Consider the following 20,602-nt stretch of genomic DNA (forward strand, 5'->3'; position numbering starts at 1 on the left):
CCACTTCTGAGAAATGCGCGCCATTTATTTTGTAAGGTCACGTGACGCTAGATGTCGATGGCGTTTGAACGAGCACCTGCTTCTAGTAAGAGGAGGATTTGCCGCGCTCTCTTTCGCGACATACGCTATTAAAACGACGATTAGACATTTTTCCAATACACGAGGTCGCTAGCTACAACAACATTCGCATCAAAAAAAACTTAAATGAACTAATAATACAAAAATTACACAACCTAACGGGTTTATATTTCTCTTTGACACTTGCGCTCGCGGTTTTGACAAGATTTCTGGTCTAGCCAAAACGAATGAAACACGGTTTACATTTTAGCGCTCACCATTCTTTGAATTATAATTGTATATAATCCTTTAATCCCTGTGGCGACATATCTAGATTATGTTTAAAAGTAGAATGTCGGCACAGCCAAATAACATAATGCAGTATGTCGCATAATCTCACTCTCACTTCGAAAAAATTATAATTAAATCAGTGATAAAAACCAATTCGAAAAAAAAAAAAAAAAAAAAAGAAAGAAATTTTAACCTCCAACGTTGTAAATTGTATCTAAACCGTGCCAAAAATGATATTCTTATATTTAACAAGTACTGTCTCGATAGACAGAATTTTGACAACTGAACAAACATACATATCATTTCGACGAATGCCTTGGTAACGTTAAATGAAGACAAAATATTAAAAATTATCCACGGCAAGTTCATTCAAATAAAAAGTTCAATTTCCCCAAAACCCGTTATCTATTCATCAAAGGATCAAGAGAATAAAAGCTGACCATAGCATCGTCGCGACAGCCGCTTTTTACGAGCGAGAAATTCCTATTTTCTCCTGGAAAAAGAAAATTACCATATTTATTTTTCGGTGGGCTGGATTGTAAACACGCCAGCGCGGCTAAATTGTGTATCTAATTGTCAATGACATTTCGTTCAGATGAATTTCAAAATGCGATAAAGAAATTACTTAGAGAGTTTATTGCAGTCTTCACTCATCGACTAAACGATTGGTAAACTGAATTCTAAGAAATTCATCACCAGTAGAATATAATTGCCGTTTCGGTGACAAGTTGCAACCGGTAAGAGTAAGAGATAGGCAAAGTACTTGTTGCCTTGGGAACATATTTCCAATTGTATAAGCGCAGTGCCGTGCTTGTAAACGAGGCCATATTTATAACTCAGGCGTTTTCTTCTATTTGAGAAAGAAAAGAAGTTCTTGACTTTAAAACCGGAAAGTATCACAGGCGAAGAAAAAGGAGAAAAGCAGAAATAAATTCGCCACTATCGATGCGGACAGGAGCAGCTGTATTAACGAACGCGATCTTTACGCATAAAATCGAGGACGAAATTCTCTTTGCTATGTTCGTGAAGCAGGGGCTAAAAAGGTCCGTTACTTTAGAGGGTTTTTGAAGCCGTCGCATCAGTATTATAATCAAGGTAAGTCTTTAAGGTATTGATATCTTACTTGAAGACAAAAATCTATATAAAAAAATATATATTGAAATTATCAGTGTGAACTGAACGCGCATAATAAGTATGGCGAGTTATCGACTCGCCGTGTTCGATAACGATTCTTCTTAACCGCGAAGCGAACTTAAATAACAAAATTATACCACGCCGTGAAGTGATTATGTTGCAAAGAGTTATTGAGAAGCTCTCAAAGATCTTTTGCCTCGGACTGGAATAAATCGCGGGTCTCAGAAAGAGCAATAGAAATGTTAAAATTTCGCAGTCTCCGCGGTATCTCGGATGCGGTTTTCCTGCATAGTAATTGTACTTATCACTCAAACCTAATACCAGTCTCATTGATAAATCTTGCCTTGAGTTTTTCTACAGTGCCTGGTAAGAAATACGGCTTAAAGTTCCGGTAGTAAAAACAACAAAGAAAAAGAAAATGACAAAACAATAAAATGGAGAAACAAAAATGGTGTACGTTCTTGAGTGTCTCTTTATAAAGGCTAAGCCGAACTTTCAAATCAGCCGGCTGGCACATGACGTTAGATGTTAGACTCACAAATCTGAACAAGTGTGTATGTTTTCTTTTTTTTTACTTTTAGCGGTATAACCGCAAAAAAATAACACATGAAACATTGTTTATATTTGTAAGCGGCGAGAAAGTCATAAGAAGTCAGCGCTACGTAGGCGTTGGAAAAAAGGAAAATTAATAGGAAAGATATATTACAAACCGTGCTTGTTTACAGAATGCAAATTGAAGCCGAAATGAAGGACCCATTTAAATTCTGTCTCAGCGTCTTGAATTTTAAAGAAGTGAAGGTAAATTGTGAAATGGCAGAGGAACTAAGCGTCCACGAAATCAGGCAAGTAAATACTTCTTCGCGCGAACATAAATCAGGATAATTTTTCTAATTGTGATATCATATTCATATTAAGATTCGGCTCGAGCACTAAACTAAGATTTTCCTGACCGTGATCATTAAGCTTTAATTTCGGTTTTCTTCAAAATTAAACCTAAAATAGAGGAAGAGAAAACAGATTTAATGTCATTTCTGTTATACAAGACACAAAGGCCGATGTTTGTACTGGTTTTTGCATATGGACAATCGAAAACGCTTTTTTCTTGCAACACCGACGATGATTAGGTTGCCACGGCAACATGTCAAAGCAAAGGAAATCTTCACAATCTAAGTTTAAAAATCAACACTGCGTCAGCAGGTAATTTTTGTATTTGAAAATGCAGATGTCAAAGAAAGAGCCACAGTGGTAAACAAACATCTGGTTTCGAGTGCTTCTCTTTTTTCTTCAACAGCACGTAAGACCGGAAAACACGAAAATTGAGAACAATTTCTTAGCTGGTCTGGGCTTACCTCGTTTAAGGACATAACAGCTCATACATCACACAAAAAAAAATTGTCAAAAACTGTGCATCGCAACCCTTATAGGTTGGTGAGTCTCAAAACAGAAATGAGAAAAGTTCCAATATGCACTGATGCTAACTTTTTTCGCTAACATTAATTTAATTGGCAACTAAAGCATTTTAGTACCGTAGCTGATAAAAAAGAAAAAAAATTAATGAAAGTTCTCTTGTCGATAGAAGATCAAACGTAGTAATTAATATCGGTGAATTGATTTTTTTAAACAGGAAAAAAAATTTATTCGTGTGTTGTAATTGTCAGGTGAGATTGTTTTAAAGTACTTCATTAAAATTGTTCGAATATTCTTATATTTTTCTTTTTGACCAGAATAAGACAAAATTGATGTCAGCTTTCAGACGTTAATATAACACTTCGACATGGTTTCCCTTAGCAGTGAAGTCGATTTCTTCAAAAAATAAAATAAAATGGTTCATTATTAGGCTAGCATCATGCAAAAAGCGTCCGTTATCTTCTTTAAAATTAATAATTAACGTCTCCGATCGGAGAACAAGTTTAAGTTTTCAACTGAATTTGGAAAAACGGATTGGTTCTCAAGATTTTGAAAGCGACGGTAATCGCTACGTCATAGATGTAACAGCTTGCAGATAAGCAATAGAAAAGCTGGCATTTATCACATCTGTTAGGTAACGAAACATTCTCATTATCAGAATTACAACTCTGTAGGAACTGAAAAAATAAAGTAAAAGAAAAAATACCTTATTACACTAAAATGTACGCCGAAATAGTCCTAAGGCTATTTTAGGGCGGCCATGTTGGAAATCACTTTTACTCTCAATGTACAAAATTCCAATGACTGAGATAGATTTAAGCCAATAAACTTTGTTTACTTGTTGAGGTAAAGTGCTAAATAAAATAAGCTGCGTTTTGTTCTTTGACAACACTTGAAAAAGACACATTGCAGAGGGGGAATCCAGGCAAACCAATAGTCTGCTATATGGAATTAAAGATATCTTACATGTGTAACTATACTGACAATTAAATCTCGCAGTTTTTAAACTTTATTCATTTTTTGTTGTCTTCTTTTTCTCTCATAAAATCGTAGAAATGTTCTTAAAACTAGGAATCTTAGCATGGCTTAGGAGGGCCTAAATCTCCAAGAATTGATAAACTTTTGAGAATGTGTTCGGTGAAAGTTAGATGATCCAGAAAAACCAACCGTGGAAATCACAGGGCATAAATCTATAATGTATATCTGTCAATGTTCACAGTGAATGGTACAAAATGTTAACAACTAAGCAATGAAGTACTCTGTAAATACGAAAAGAAAGTAAACTGGGACAACCAAAATTGTGGCACAGATTATTTTACTTGCGACATCTGACAATATTAAAGCTAACATTTTTAGTCCTTTCATACCGAACTACAACTTTACAACATCTAAAGTAGGGAATCTATTTATGATTTTTATTTGTGCTCCAAAAAAAGGTTCCTTTAATGAGCAAATCACGTTGCAGCGAGCTTTACATTCAATGAAACCGATAAAATTTCATGACAAATTTTATCGTCGTTAGGGTCATTCTTCTCCAACATTACTGCTTTATGCAGGATAGCACCTTCATGGAGAGAAATCGCGCTACGTGCGATTTCTTTTCTTTGTTGAAGGAATAAAAATAGTTCACTTCAGATAACTCCTTACAGCTTTTATCTAGTCCTTACCAAGAGCTCAAGAGGGGAATGGTACAACCGTCACCAAACTTCACACACCCCCCGTACATCAAACAAAGATTTCTCTTAATAAACAAAACATTCAGAGGATAGTTATCCGTTGTTGTGCCCTTCACTCTCCCAGTGTAAACCTAAAACTTCTAATTACAATATCAAATACATTATTGCACAGGTAAATGAACTGGTAACGAGGATCAAAACAATAATCAGTTATTTATAGATATCTTGATAGCAGACCAAATTCTCTTCTTTCTCTGTGCGAAAAGTTGTGGAAGCTGGAAAGGACAACTTTTCAAAAAATTCTCATCTCCGGTCACCTGATTGTCTACTATCTCATGTGATTTTCCAGCGAATAATTTTTTCTTCCTTAAATCATCCTTTAAACAATAAACTTACCAATAATAATAATAATAATAATAATAATAATAATAATAATAATAATAATAATAATAATAAGCCAAGCCGAAATTGAGTTCAGTTGATTCGTTGTGATGCTAAGGGGAACTCTAAAAAATTTGACCCCTTAACGCGTTCGTGTTTAGAAAGTCGCCCGAAAACTGTCAACGGAAATAGTAGTAATATTAATAATAATAATAATAATAATAAAAACAACAACAACAACAAAGAAACCGTTGTAGTCTCCCTAAAGCAGAAAAAACGCCTGAGTTTGTTGGAGATATTGATCAAATTGTTGTTGCTGACACCAAGAGGGAATCAATTATTAGTGAGGACAAATTATTGATCGACCCAACAGACTGTACAACTTATATCAGACACACACTGGTGTTAGGCAATTCTCAATCCTCGCAACAATCTACAAATCAGGCAAATCCGGCCTTTCTCCTGACAGACCTGTATGCTCTTTGCTGATATCAGTTCATGAGTGAAATTGTTTTAAAGTTCTTCTCTTCTTTGCGAGAAATGAATTCCTATTACAGCACCTCGTAAGGACACGGAAGTATTGAAAGGTCAACAGTTTGAACTTAAACCAAGACAAGAGTCACGTGAATATCACTGATCCTCGAACATATTGGGATTCCAGGTCTTTTTAAATTTAGGAACCACCCACTTGTGGGCCTTTACTCCGTGGGTGGCTCAGCCTTTATTTGAAGCGCTGCCATCGTTGTTAGGTCAAATCAATATTCCACCGCCCAATCGGTCGATAATTTCCACGCCCATGCATATCACAATTGTTGTAAAATCCAAGGTCAGTGTGAGCGTTGGTCAACTACATTTATGATCATGTTAAAGAACATACTGAGGATAAAAGAAATAGTCACTTGGGTACTAAGTAGAATCAGCCGAAACAACTTGAAGAGTGGAAAAGACACACGACCTACGAGGGCTCCGGCGGTGTAAATGTCGGTGGTGCGGCAGAGGTTATTTCTATCTTGTATCCTTGTTTTGACCAAATGGAAAATAAATAAATGACTCAATTAAAATGATTCTGAATATTTCTATTATAATTTTTAGCATATTCCAGTTTGCATTACAACTCAGTGAATTGATCGCTGAGCCTTGATTCTAAATAAGCCGCTGCGTTTGTGGCGTCAACAATCTAGATGGATATGATAAATACAACAGCGTTTGAATTTGTGTTGTTTTTGTTTTTTTTTTTTATATACTTTCGGCAGTCTTATTCTTAATTTTATTCGTTGTCAACAGACAAAAAGCCCAAAAGGTTTTATAAACAACTGTCAAATTACATAAATTTTGTACTAAAAACCGTTTACTTGGCTTGGGTCGTTTACACAGTTTAAGAACTGTAATAATTTCTACCTTAGGGCATCAGTTATTTGTCTGCTTGTACAATTTATGAAACTTTGACAAAAGACAGCTGAAAAGTTCCATTTACCTGCAGTAATTATGGCAAAATTCAGTGTAAACTATTAGTTAACGGTTCATTCATTTTTCATATGCAAAATTCGCTTGTCTTCGTTGGTTGGCGTTTTAAAGGCTAGGATTTACCTTATAAAGTAAAATCACAGCACTCAACAAGGCAGCTGCAAATACAGGAAGAAAAACGATGGATAAAAGTCAAACTTAACAGTGCCATCCAAATATCCGGATGGAATTAATCTCTGTCAGCAGATCGCATTAGCTGATTTTGGGGGCGAATGTCGCGCTAGCAGAGTGACACTCTGAGACTGTCATGAAGCCACAGGATATTGAATTTGAAAGCAGCACGCCAAGGTAAACACAGCAAGCTGTTTAAAAGGCACTTTCGAGACAGGCAAGGTTGAGATCGAGAATTCTACTAAGCTTCGAGAGCACAAAAAGGAGAAAAAAAGACAATACTCTGAGGAAAACTCGAGCAAGAAAACCAAAGTTATAAGCAGGTATTGGACGGAGTGGGTGAAAAGTTTCCCAAAAATCAGACGATGTCCGCTTATCACAAAATATGGCGTCATATTCGACATCTAAACGTATGTATAACGAAACTATCCTCAACTTCATATATTTTAGCAAGGGCAGTTAGATGTACATCATTGGGGAAGAGAATTAAAAAAAATACGCTTCTAACATTTATATTTCCCATAATATCAAAATTCTAGAACTGGAAAACCTGCTTTGGTTCTTTAACCTAGGTATCATTTATTTACAGACTCAAAAAAATGTTGACAGAAGTGTTTTAATTTGTCCGTGAGGGGATAACCTTAACGCTTCAACCCACCAATGTTTTTGTGGCGAGGGACTGAGAAACATTTTGGTGCAAAGCTGTTGTTATCCAGGGCAGAGTATCACGACAGACCACAAAAATCTCATTAGTACAAACTACATTAGGGTTTTTTTTTTCTCTAATGACAACTCAAAGGTTACGAAGGCACAAATCCGGTTGTAAATACCAAATTTCAATTAAAATTCAAGTTGAATTTGAAGCTAAGGTAGTCTTTGAGACAAACGCAAAATATGGTCTTGAAATCCTAAACTTACTTTTACAGTCCAATGTTCATGTTGTAACAAAATGTTTTTAAACATTTCGTCCATATTTTCATGTAAGGTCGCTGCGGGATACATGGTTCAGACATTGAGAATTAAAAAACAATCATTTTGAACCTAACATTTAAGTTCTCAAGTTTCAAGCAGATTTAAACTTTTTTTAGAGCAAGGCTGTCGTTGCAAAGCTGAAATAATGCTGCAAACAAATGTAAGTCCTTGAGAGAAATCCTTTGTTTGGTACATTTTTAGACAGGAATTGAGTGCGAAGCCATAACAGAAAGCAAAACAAATTAGACTTGTCTTCCTCAACTGTTCCTGTTGCATCTAACCAAAGCTTTATCGCGGCAGTCTTTTAATGAATCGTCATTTTGGAGCACGAAAACGTGGCACAAAGCACGGGCGAAAAAAAAAAAAGCTGTATACCAAACTGTACGTTAATCAAAATAATAACAAAACTTTGGCCCTTGTCACCTGTGCTGTCAAATGATAATTACACTTTGTTATTTTTTGTTAGTTTTGTCACACTTACCTAACAGACAGTCATGATTTGCCAAGGCATCGCTGTTAGAATGCGAAATCTCTTACTGTGTATTTAGAAGTGGAAAAAAATCAGTTTGAGGACTGTCATCTATGAGGGAACTATGGAAACCCGAGATATTTCATCAAGTTCCAATTAAGCGTTTAGCAGATATTGTAGAGAGGCCGGGCCTTAAAAATTCAACCATTCGCCACCTTTAGTATCACTAGTATCACTAAAACTATGACAGCCATTAAAACTACGAAACGTTTTCGCAGCGTTTATGAATTGCTGAGAGTGCATGATTTTGAGCAACTCAAGTAGTTGAATTGTCAGTTTTAAAATATCTTTTCGCAGCACCGATAAAAGGTTTTGAAACCTTTAGAAGGAGAGGCTTGTAGATTTTGGACAACCGTTGATTGCAGTAGCAATTCGTGTTCAAACCCACGTTACTTCGAGTCAGGAACAAAAATAGCGGCCTGTCCAAAAAATTGTCAAAAAACGTGACAGCAGACGACAAAGGCGTAACAAAACGTGCTTTTCTTACACCTGTCAATGTTTTTAAACAAAAACGTGATCAAGTCAAGCAGATGAAATTGCACATGTTTCTGCGGTTTGTTTAATCCTTAAAGCGCTTCGATTGAGTGTCGTAAGATCCAATCCAAAGAAATCCCAACAGCCAATCATGGGGAAGATAAGTTTCACAATGATCCAATGTGAACTCAAGAGAAAAAACATGGGAAAACGCAAGTGAACTCGTTACGATCGGTCTTCGCTCTGCATCTGATTAGTTAAGAGTTGGCGCCAGTATTCTAGACCAACTAGAGCCCTAAGAGAAGCGGGAAAGGAACTCAAACTCTGATAACGATTGCCACTATCTTCAACATCACTCTATACGCGTTTCATTAAAATTGAGGCAATTCAAAAAGCAAATAAAACCCTCATTAGCGAAGAATATGTTCTTTTCTAAGATTAACTGAGATGCAACTAGTTGGTCAAAACCTATCGTCTGCTGCACCATTAAAACCACGAAAAATTAGAGTTTATTTTACAAAAGCGATAGACCACCCTTTCTATCAGTTTACCGCCGTAATAACCCACTTGGGATATGGGGTAACACTCGTAAAGTTTGTAAACCACTCGCACCCGGCTCTTCATTCACCACCTTTTCTCGCGTTCTCCCAACATCCCAGGTGGGTTATTGCGCCGCCAAACCGATAGAAAGTGCACTCTATTGCTTAAGTAATTTTCCCCGTAATTATCAAAGTTGTGTTGCCTATTGTTTAATGCGAGACTTTCAAATTATAAGCGAGTGCATTACGAAAAAAATTAAATGGATAAAAATAAAACGAATCAACTTCGAGCAGTTGATTTTTGGAGAATGAATTTGATATACGAGCGCTGAGGTAGCTTATCAATTTGGAGTGGAAGATGAATTCATCCTGCGCCCCTCGGGCGTCTTCTAGACTTGAATTAATAAGAGCAAACCATGGTTGTCCTCTTGAAAACCATTCCTGAAAACTTCCTCAGGAAAAGAACATGTAGGTTCACTTCCTTAGGAAACAATTTACCACGATTGCTAGATTGGTTATAGACTGAGAAGTATGGCTGTCAAGTTGTATCGCTACGATCATATCGACTAAATAAGAGAATTACTTTGTGCTATCTCAAAGTTCAATCTTCAAGTTGACTTTAAGATTTTAGTTTTCCGTTAAATTTCATCCGTTTTGTTGAAAACCAGTAGCAAAAGTCTGAAGAGCACCCCTCAAGCCTTTGAATTAGAGTCACTAGCAAAGCTTGCACTGTTTAGGCGTAGCAGATATCTGCTACCAGTAAAACTGAGATGTTTACGGACGGAACTGATAAAATAAATAGACTTATGAGAACTTTATCTGTTTGTCGTTTTAGCTCCAGGTTTCTAAATAATCGAAGGGACTAGCGCATAAAAGTAAGCACAAACGTATTGGAATAAAACTCGTGATGGAATAAAGACATAAGAACATGAATAATAATAAATAATCGAAGGAACCAGCGCGTAAAAGTAAGCACAAACGCATTTAGATATAACTCGTGATGGACTAAGAACATAAGAACATGAGAGAGCGCATAACAGGCAAGGCGGCGAATAAAGCAAAACATTTGAGTTGTTCGTTATTCAACCCTTTCGCTCGTAGAAGAGACCAAAAAGTAACTTCTCCTTACAATATCAAAACATCATCAAGCAGACTGGCAATGAGAATTAAAGGAAAAATACCAAGGAAATTATTTGAATTAAACACCAAATTTTCCGAAAGATCATCATAAGAAGTGTATTAGACAGTGAGGAGAATTCATAAATGAGAGCTTGAAGGTGAAACGAGAGCCAAAAGTTTTTTACAAAAAAGTATAGCATGAAGTGCATCTCTTATGAAAATAAAAACATTTAAGCTTGGTATTCCTAGAAAAAAAAAAAAGAAGAGACGGGGAAAGAAAAAAGTAATAGTAGAGAGAAGGGAAAAAAAAAAAGCGAAAGAACTATAGAAACGAATGAGAACAAATAAATTGCAAAGTTCTTGATCAGAATTATTTCTTCAAGAGTCAGTAAATCATTTGTGCTTGATCACGTCCAGTTAGGAAATCAGCCAGATGTTGAGGTAGTTTTTTAATTTGTAAGATGGCATTGTGATATTTCACTTTCAATTAAGGCGCGTAATTTTGTCTATTTTTAGACGAAAACTTGCGAAATTAAAAGCTATACAACAACTGAACAAAGCACAGACTGCGGGGGTCGAAATATTATAATTACATTTTATCTAATCAAGTATCTTCAACAATAATTTATGCATGACATTTCTCAATATCACCCCGAGTCAATCATAATCAATGGGATTTTGCTCAAAATGTTCGTAAACGGAGTATTCTAGCGTGAAAGGTAGCGACAATCTAATGTTTCTTGTAAATTTGAAAGAAGTACACACAAGATTGTGACCAGCGCCTGGTGAAATGACAAAAGCCATGCTGCTTGCGTTGACCCGAAAACTTCTCAAGGTAAGTTACGGAGAGAGAGATTGTGCTATTTCTAGTTAGATGCTATAACACACGGCAACTTCATTGCAGTCTGAGAGTATCATCAGAGATCTACCAGGAAAGAGGCGTACTTCTTACATTTGAAATTTTGGAGTTATATCATGAAACGGAGCATAAGAAATTTCATCTCGATTCCAATTTTAAACGATAAATGATCGATTGAATCAATTGCTTGCTGATGCGAAACGCTTGTTCTTTGAATGATATAAATTCTCGGTCCTGTTATAGTCTTTCGAAACCGCGCCAAAAAAAAAAAAAAAAAAAAAAAGCATAGCAACAGCAGTGGTAAGCACTCTCTTCCGTTTGAAAATCCTTTGGTATAGAGGGAATCGCTTTAAATGTAAATGTTGCCAAAGTTTCCAAATATTGGACCACTAAGAGTCTACCGAAAAAGGAAGGGAAAAAAAAACGCAAATTTCTATATGCTGTAACTTCTCATGCCTACATGGAAAACTAAGATATTTTAAAATTCTGATTTACTAACTGTTTGAAAGCAAGCGAAAGGAAATTCACTCGAACAAAATCGCTTGCCTTTCTTTCTCTCTCCCTTTTTTTTTCAATAATGAAGATCTCTGTTGTTTATGATTTAGCGATCAACTGAGATTAGAAAGTAGTTACTGGCTTAACAATTGAAAGCGTTTTTCAGTTAAAATTGAAGTGCACAAAAAGGAACGAAATAAAATAGGGCTATCCATTGTCAAATATCTGGATGAAATATAACGTTTCCAAGTAATTTTAAGTATTTCTTAAGTAGTCTATGTTGGCTGTTAGTCCCATCTATCTTCAAAGCTATCGGTATACGACAACAGAAAAACTCATACTCAAAAACCACAGTTTCTTATCCGTCAATTTAATCGAACCGAAGTCCAAAATAGATCAAAGAGTGCGCACAATGAAAGTTCGGAAGTTTAACAATTTATCGAATAAAAGACGAATAATTTTCGCGACTTCACAAAGCAAGCTCCTTCCCTTTGCTGACTTTGATTCGTTTAGGAGGACTTATTTGTCAAAGAATATTAGTTTACTTTAGTTTTTGTTCAAACTCCATAAATAGAACAACAAAATTACGTAACGCTTAATAACTCTTTAATGAATTATGGCAAACGTGGCCGACTTTTCGCGTTTCAGCGAAAATTCATCTTGTCTCATTCTCAATTGCTGTAAAAATACTTGTAATGGACCTCATTCAATGACTCGATTGACCTATTGCGGAAACCGCTTTAAAACAATATCGCAGTTACGTGTATGTCAGTTGACGTCTTCACCGATCACGCGAGAGTAACGCGCGAGAGACGTGGGGAATAAAAGTCCTTTGTCAACAATCAGCCATTTACTGAGAAGGACCCCAACAACTAAAAAAAGCCAGAGGAGAAACATTCAAAATGGCAAAATGGCACGAAAGCAAAGCAAGAGACTTTAGGGTCCAAATAGTATCAAATTGTTTAGTCAGTGCAAGCCATACTGGGAGAGATAGACATACTTAGTGCCGGAGTATATTGCATACCAACAGTCATACAATAGTCTCTAATCTTTTCTCAATTCAAAATTATGTTTTAAACGTGGTTCTATTCCATGTTGCTGTGGGTCTGTCCACTAAAATACCTCAGATGACGTTAGAATGTGGTAACAACAAAAGAGTAACACAGCAGGCGCAGCCGAGTGTGCCAGCGATGTCTCATTTTGACGTCATCTGTGATCTATTTCTGAACAGACCCACGCCACCATCATGATAAAAAAAGCAAAATTTTGTTAACGATGACGTCATCTGTACGTCTATCCTCTAATAGATCATAAGCAAGAACCAATCAAAATACACGTACAAGGGAAAGGAACTGAAAAAAGAAATTGTTTACCAAACCAAGTAATGACTGATGACATAAACGGTTTTTAAAAGTCTGTTCGGCTGAATATTCAGCAGCAAGAAGAAATCCCAAGTTCTTATACCATTCACCTTAACTAACGCTGGTTTCTAAGTGACTCATCAAAAAGTACCTTAGAGAACCAGGGATTGCGCACGTTTGTTCCTTCTCTAGGAGTGTTCTTTTGCCTCTGTTAGTCGAAAATGGCTCCCAAATTTGCTCCATTCACAAAACATTGCTAATTTCCATTTTCACAGTTAACCCTCTCCACCCTAACATCAGTATGCATATTCTCCATACTGTTCTCTATGCATTTCCTAAGGTGCTGACAAGGAGAATTTGTCTAACAATCAAGAGCTTCTTTAGTTGAGGATCATTTTCTATATTCCCGTGACCTTAATGTATGATTCAGGGGTGATATTGTAAGGAGAAATTAGATGCTAGTCACTCTTGGGGGTCAAATTATTATATTTTCATTTATGATAATTTTCAATGTCACTCTCTACCCCACTCCCCTCTCCGTCCTTGCCGTCTGCGCAGCGGATCGCTCGTTTTGGAGAACCGATACCGACAGATATTATGTTTGAAGCAGAGTTCAGTATTGTTTCATCAAAATTCCAGACCCCAAGGGAATCTATGAATAAAATAAAATATCTGAAAGATAGAAAGGAATCATAGATAAAAAAATTGACACATTTTTTGTAGATAGAATATTTTGCGCAGTTGTCGTCTTTTTCAAAGTCGCATTTGATTTTTAGAAGGAAAACATTTTAAGACTCAATAAGGTTTTGCGCTGCTTTTCAAAAAAATCATTACAATTTTACTATGTACTGTACTATCTAAAATCGCACTTTTAGCAAGCCTCAAACATTGCTCCGGCCATAAAATATTTCGGTATTGGGTTCAAAAAAATGTAATAGTAATCCGAAAAGACTCGTGGTCAAATTCCACGCTTAAGTAGAGTCGAAATTTACTCAGGTGAGGAGATCGATTTTCCTTGAATTTTCATCGGCTGTTGCCCAATTTAAACCAAGAGAATAGTAAAAAAGGCATCACTCTTTGATAAGAAAAAAATGGTGTGGTATTAAAAAAATACAGATGTTTCAGGAATCGCATTTAAGAGCGCTGTAGCCGACGCCATTCTCGAACGTAATTAAATGAGGGCAAAAAGACGGTTTAACGTTTCCGACTGCGTCAGTTTCGTCTCTATTTCGTTCAGACTGTCCGTTATGTTAAACTCTCCATTCAAAAGGTCATGGAAAAAAATAATCAGTTAGACGATGAGTTTTTCCAGCAACGTTGAAAAAAGGAAAAAAAAAATGGTCAGCATAGTAGCCCACGAAGCAAGCCCTGGGAGAGAGGAGGGGGGATTGGGAAGCAAGGGCTTGCTTCGCGTACTATCAGCATAGTAACTAATATATTTGACCGGACTTTTTTTAAATTATTCAAGAGAAAATTTATTTCTGATCGCATGCACACGAAAATTTACTCTCTCAAACAATTAACTGTCTATGGTTTTCCGCGTAGAATATGTTGAAAAAAGACATAGTGCATTTACTTAAAACCAATGATCTTTTAATTTTTTTCCTGCAATTTAAGTTGCATAAAGACGAGATTCGATTTTGGCCATTTGAAGATTACATCAGGTGTTAAGTTTTTGCGTCATTGTTTGATATTTTTTAGTTTCTAGTGTGGTAAATTTAGGATTACACTTAATGCATTTGAAAACTAGAAACGATGATTGCCTGGCCCTCAATTTCTGAATAAATCGTGACGGCTTGATGGTGGGATTATAAAATTTACATATCCTTTCTGTCATGAAATAATCTATTGTACAACTTAAGTTTAAAGATCGTGTATATTTAAAGGCAAGAAAGGCTAAATGCACCATCTATGAACTTGATCTTCTACTGAAAGATTTCAAAGATCTGAAAAACTCTTTTTCAAAAGAGAGTACAAATAATAGTTTTAAGATTTTAATCCCTTTGGAAAGATCCTTCAAAAGCCTGGCATTGTAATGCTGCGCCAACATTCATTTAAAAATGAAAACATGCAGACATATGAATATACAGTTCTAAAGTAAGGAAATACTACAGCAGCCGATGTTTACAACAAAGTTATTTTAAAAATTTTCGTCTTTGTAATTATTCACACAGGCTGAAAACACCTGCTGGAGTAATGAATTTCTTACCATCTCTACTGAAAATGTAATCTGTTCTCGTTAAATTGCTTCAGATTTGCGAAATAATATCAGTGTCATCGGGAGCGCGCGCACATAAATTCAGGGAGATAACAGAGATACCGCATTCGGCGTTACGTTTAATTTCACATCAGCTACGTCTGTAACTAACGAGAAACGATGGCGACTTATAAAGAATTTCAGAATGAGGTCAGTCAAGTTTTATTTAGTGGTTTTATCAGTTGATGAAGACTACCATGAACAACATAGCTTACAAATCGATAGGTGAAAACGGTGTCTCGCTTTAATAGCAACGACCTGACGTAAAAAAGGTTCCTGTCTCTTTTTTTGGAATCTTTCGCATTGTATTCCTTTGCAAAGTTTAACAAGATTTTATAGGGTAAAGTTCATTTGCTCTGAAATCTTTGCTTTTGTGTGTGAAGCATTTCGATTAAAAACAAAATGTCACAAATAACAGTGACCACTTGTGTGCGAAAAGGCGAAATTTCACCCAACACAACCATTTGGCTAGATCTTGATATACACTATCTTTCAGCTTTTCTAAGTCCGCCGAACAAAATGAAAAGCGAGCTCGACGCTCTTCAGTTGTCAGCCGATCATGTCGGAACAAACCGGGAACCAGAAACGCCATAAGAGGACGTGCCTTGCAAATTTAGTGTTTTAATTGTACAAACACTGTCAAATTCGATGTGATAAAGAAAGTTCGAAGCTCAATTTCACGTCAGAGTTTCTCGGGATCAAAGTCTCACCCGTACCAGTTCTTTTTTCCCTGGAGAGTTACATTCTGATTTTCAATGCGTGTACCGTTATTATGTGCACTATAAGTTAATAGTGTTTTTGGGTGTAAATGAGCAAAATCTACGACTTCAAGCTTCATTCGCCAGTTCTCCAGCATCAATTGAAATTTGTGGTCTCACAATTTTCAAAATAATGAAAATAATAAATGGGCCCATTGTTTAGCTTTGAAACAAATTACGTTTCGCACCGCAACAGTTCACAGAGAAAAATGATTAGAGCAGAAGTGCTCGTAAATTGAAATGTTTAGTAATGAAAAATCTGAATTTGTAAACATTCTACAGTTTTTTAATCACGTAATTTTCCTATATTTCATGGAAAAACAAATTGTCTGCCCACGATTTTAAACAAATTTGATCCTAGGTTTCATCGATGAAGAGTTGTCTTGCTATTTCAAACACAGAATCAGGTCAATTGGGTTAACAGAACATTTTTTTAATTCATGAAGAATTCCGTCCAAACAATTGTTAGAACACTATTCTTGGTAAAGTGTAAAAACAAAGCTACGAGAGACAAACCAGTGGCGGCCTTGATTTGAATCATTTAATGAACAAAGTGTGGTGTACGTCATGGTAATAATCGAGGAGAAACACCCTTCAACGTCATCAAGAAGAAAAAAAAATAGAAACAGATATACTGAAATCAGTTTCCGGAGTCCAAGTCTTTCGTATTTGTGGAGTTGAACACACTCTATTTACTGTAAATCGTTTCATGTCGGGTTGAGAGGTAACTTGATTGATCCCATGGCAATAAAATTATGTTGCACCTATCCTTTTGAATTTTTCGTTTGGCTGAACTTTCTTGAGGACTCGTGCATAGCGTTTACTCTTTCATTCGTCTTTAGACTATTTCTGTTCTGATTTCAAAATCTTTAATAGAACAGAAAAATCGAGTTTCCAGATGGGATTTCAAATGATATCAAAATCACTTGCTATTAAAAGAAACAGAGAGAAAGAAAAGCCATAACGCATGTTTCCTATTTTCGTCACTCAATTCATGATGACGTTGTGATTGCGTTATCCTCCAAAATGCATATGTCATCAGTTATACGTGACATCCTCTCGTGCCAGAAAATCACTCTTTTTTTCCCGCTTTTTATTCTGGATTGCATAATAAGGAGGTAGAGAATTCAGGAACACCTAATCTATCTCACTTTCTCCAATTTATTGGCAGCCAATGGGAGGGTGTTCGTCTGTTGTGTCGCCCGAGGACCCAAACGCTCAGCAAAACGTAAAGGCAAACTGGTGTGTGTGCTGCGGATCAAGGTGAGTTATGAAGATGAACACAAACGAAATGCAAATGCATTTAAGAGCTCACGTTGGAAAGATGTTTTCTAATTCCTTTTCCCGTCCACAAAACGCAAAAAAGAAGGCCTGTATCAAACCATCTTGACCTCAAGCTCGGTTAATAACGGAATAAAAGAAAAAATGACTATGGATAGAATGGTAGGTATTTTCCCGTTTGCTTAAGCATTTTGCTTCCACAAAATTAAAAAATGGAGGCCTTTATCCGACCATATTAATCTCAAGCTTGCTTATTACGGAATTATAATATGCCACAACAATTACAGGAAAGAATCGCCCAATATATTAAAAAAACTCGAAAAAAATTTCCCGTTTGGCTCTGTTGATGTCAAAACGTATGGGAAGCTTTTTCCTCCGGAAGGAAACAGTTTCATATTTTCACATTCAATACTTGTTACGTAATGGTAAGAAAAAAAAAAAACCTGACAGATTTTCTGATATACGTCCATTATTTAACAGGCAAGATTCCACAGCTGCTCTGCTGTCCAAAAAAGAAAAAGATTTGGACTGTGAACGGTAAGATACCGAAATACCTGCAATTTTATTGATCATCCGCTTTTCAAAAAATTAAGGATGTTCCTCCAAACTCGCCGAAGATGTAGGACGATTTCCGAAGGGGCGCTGACAACCTTCGAAAGTATGTACGGAAAAAACGCCTGAAATTGACTCTCATGTATTTGTTCTACGTTTTCTCGATTTGCAGGCCAACAATTGAAGAGGCTAAGAAGTGGGCGACGTCGTTTGAAACTGTGTTAAAACACAAGTTTGGTCTTCAACTGTTTCAAGATTTCCTTCGATCCCAATATGGTGAGGAAAATCTCAGTTTCTGGTTGGCTGTGGAGGATTACAAGAAATCGGACGAAAGCACACGAGCAGAAAAAGCACGGCTTATTTATGAGGACTATGTATCCACTCTCTCGCCCACAGAGGTAATTCACATTCAAAATCACTGAAGGAAAAACTTAATCCGTTGTTCTATGTCATTTCGTAAAAAAAAGATCCTTGGACCCCCGAGAGTGACTAGTTCACCACTATTCACCGAAGAGGAGGTGGTTAGTGGTGGATATTTACCGAGCCGCGAAGTATCTACTAAAACAGTGAGATAATATGCACCACCAAAAATTGATTTGAGTGATTTCTTCGCTTGTCACGGATGCAAACCGGGACGCCATTTTTTCCCAAGTTGCTCGGAGGTAAACAGCAAAGGATATTCGGAGTTTGACTAGCCAATCAGTGCACGCCTTCAACGCTATCCACTGTTTTAATATCTCCTTGCAATATTACACCTGAATCAAACATTTAAGTCACAGAAATAAAGGAAATGATCACAATTTCTTTGTGCTTTTGATTCATTTCTCATCTCTCTACTTTCCTTTCCGTTGACAGATTAGTCTCGATGCTAAGGTGCGTGCGGAAATCGACAAAAGCATGAGCAATCCGGACAGAGACACCTTCAAATGTGCACAAGATCATATATTTACGCTCATGTACCACGACTGTTTTCCAAGATTTATCAAATCGAAACATTACAAACAACTCTTGAAGAAACATTGACCCAGGCTGGTGCGCACCGTGGACCTCTGTACAAAGTCGGTGATGAACTAACTCTTCAACTTAGGCAAGGAAAAGCGCAGCCACTAGTTTATCGATTGATGAAATGTTTACACAAGAATGGGATTACAATCTGGAAAAAACAAAATGCAAAGTTCTTTCACATTACCGATGGTCATGGATCTCTCCGATGCACAGTACCTTGTTTGCACAAATTTACCTGATTTCAGTGCTATCCGGTGATAATTTCTTAGCGAGGTTTCCTCTTATTACGAGGTTGGAGACGTAATCAGAGTCGTGAAAGCAATCTTACACGTCAACGGGAGGAAGAATCAACCAATTAGAATGCTAGATTCCCAAACTGTTAAATAACATGTGTTACTTTTCCCTTCCGTTTCTAACAGTGACTCAGAACCTTACGCTTAAGTATCCGTTATCGATTCAAATCAATGATTTCATTTCTGAGTTTTGTCTATTCTACCTTCCTTAATGTTCTTCAGTTTTTTTAAGTCGTATCGTGAAAAAAGTTCTAATCCAGAGGGTCAGAAGAATTATTACATAGCAGTGAATCGGAGACATTTGATTTTCACCTCAGTTTGACCAAAGAAAGGAAAACCACTACATCGCCTTCCTTGTTTGAGAGCACTGAGTTCACAGTTGGTAGGTCTATACATGTGAATATAATATAATATTATATAATATAATGACCCATCAAGTACCAGCGGATAAGACGATGCTGGCTGACACCCGCTCAATTTGATGACTGTAGTTGTAGCAAATTCCTGGTAAAACCCAATGATATTCATAAAGAGAGTAAATAATCTAAGTTTCGATAACGAAAAACGCTTGTGGGCACTTTGTAAACCAGTTTACACAGGCCAACTGCCTGGTTTTTGCTAGTGAAAAACATTCTCAAGACATTCTTACGTGTAAAACTTGCGCTTTAAAGTTTTGCTCCGTTTTGGATCGATTTGGTCTTAGAAATTTCCGGCCTTTTTTTAAATAATGTACAAACGAGGTAGAGTGTCACTTTCTTGAATGCAATGAAGAATTTATGAAAGTTGTCACTGCTAGTGAATCAGGTAAAACAGTGAGTTTCCATTAAGTTAGACAGGTACTTTAACATTTGAGAAATGTTTCCTTGGGGACCTAAGATATTTTGTAAATAGACGATATGTTGTAAGAAAAATTCTGTTTCTTTGAGACATGTCCTCGCGACAGACTGGGTATTTATATATATCTTATTAACCAAGCGCGAGGGCCGTACTGGGAGAATATCGGCCAGAGTTGTTGACAGTACGGACCGAGCGCAGCGAGGTCCATACAAAAAAGACTGAGGGCCGATATTCTTCCAGTACGGTCCCGAGCAAGCTTGGTTAATAAGAGATTTATCATACGACTGAAGTTCAAAGGGAAACAAGTGCGGTATCATTCGGGACCATTCGGGACAGTGCCCGGTCCAATACTTAGAGAATATTGATCGGCAATAGAGCATTTTGATCGGTTGATTTTAGTTATTGGCCCTCTGACTGCCCGAGTCGTGTAATAAAGGATAATAATACTGTCGTGATAGAGAGATTCCAATAAATGATCAAATAAAGACACGAAAACGCACTACGTTGAAACAAATGAACAAACAAATATTAAATGTGGTAAATTGTGAATCAAAATACATTGTAAATAGAACACAGGTCGTATTGGTGGAAAATGAGCTCTGTTTTCTGAGCCACGACTTGCAAGAAATTTGTATAAACTTGTGAAATAAAAGAAGTGGGTATCAATCTTGTGAAATGTGTTTTTGACCG

General features: G+C 36.6%; 1 protein-coding gene across 4 annotated transcripts; it reads left to right on the forward strand.

The window, feature by feature from the left end:
* Nucleotides 1–995: 995 nt before the first annotated feature.
* On the forward strand, nt 996–20,578 carry LOC111336585 (regulator of G protein signaling rgs-2). 4 transcript variants are annotated; one of them, XM_022942713.2, is made up of 5 exons: nt 996–1,443; nt 17,116–17,207; nt 17,706–17,762; nt 17,950–18,175; nt 18,633–20,578. In XM_022942713.2, the coding sequence occupies exons 2-5, from the start codon at nt 17,119–17,121 to the stop codon at nt 18,798–18,800; spliced, it is 540 nt and encodes a 179-aa protein (XP_022798448.1). In that variant the 5' UTR covers nt 996–1,443; nt 17,116–17,118; the 3' UTR covers nt 18,801–20,578. The 4 variants fall into 4 exon arrangements, with proteins under 4 accessions (XP_022798448.1, XP_022798445.1, XP_022798446.1 ...); XM_022942710.2 differs by lacking the exon at nt 996–1,443 and adding an exon at nt 6,606–6,991; XM_022942711.2 differs by lacking the exon at nt 996–1,443 and adding an exon at nt 9,545–11,049.
* The last annotated feature ends 24 nt before the right edge of the window (nt 20,579–20,602 follow it).

The sequence above is a fragment of the Stylophora pistillata genome, chromosome 13 (genome assembly GCF_964205215.1).
Source record: "Stylophora pistillata chromosome 13, jaStyPist1.2, whole genome shotgun sequence".
Taxonomy (NCBI): Eukaryota; Metazoa; Cnidaria; class Anthozoa; order Scleractinia; family Pocilloporidae; genus Stylophora; species Stylophora pistillata.

Excerpts from the sequence above, each read along its gene's own strand:
- LOC111336585 (XM_022942710.2), top strand. The coding sequence starts at position 6,947 with ATGTCCGCTTATCACAAAATATGGCGTCATATTCGACATCTAAAC. Across the intron at positions 6,992-17,115 it reads GTCATATTCGACATCTAAAC|CCAATGGGAGGGTGTTCGTC; the intron begins GTATGTATAACG and ends ATTTATTGGCAG. Across the intron at positions 18,176-18,632 it reads CCACTCTCTCGCCCACAGAG|ATTAGTCTCGATGCTAAGGT; the intron begins GTAATTCACATT and ends TTCCGTTGACAG.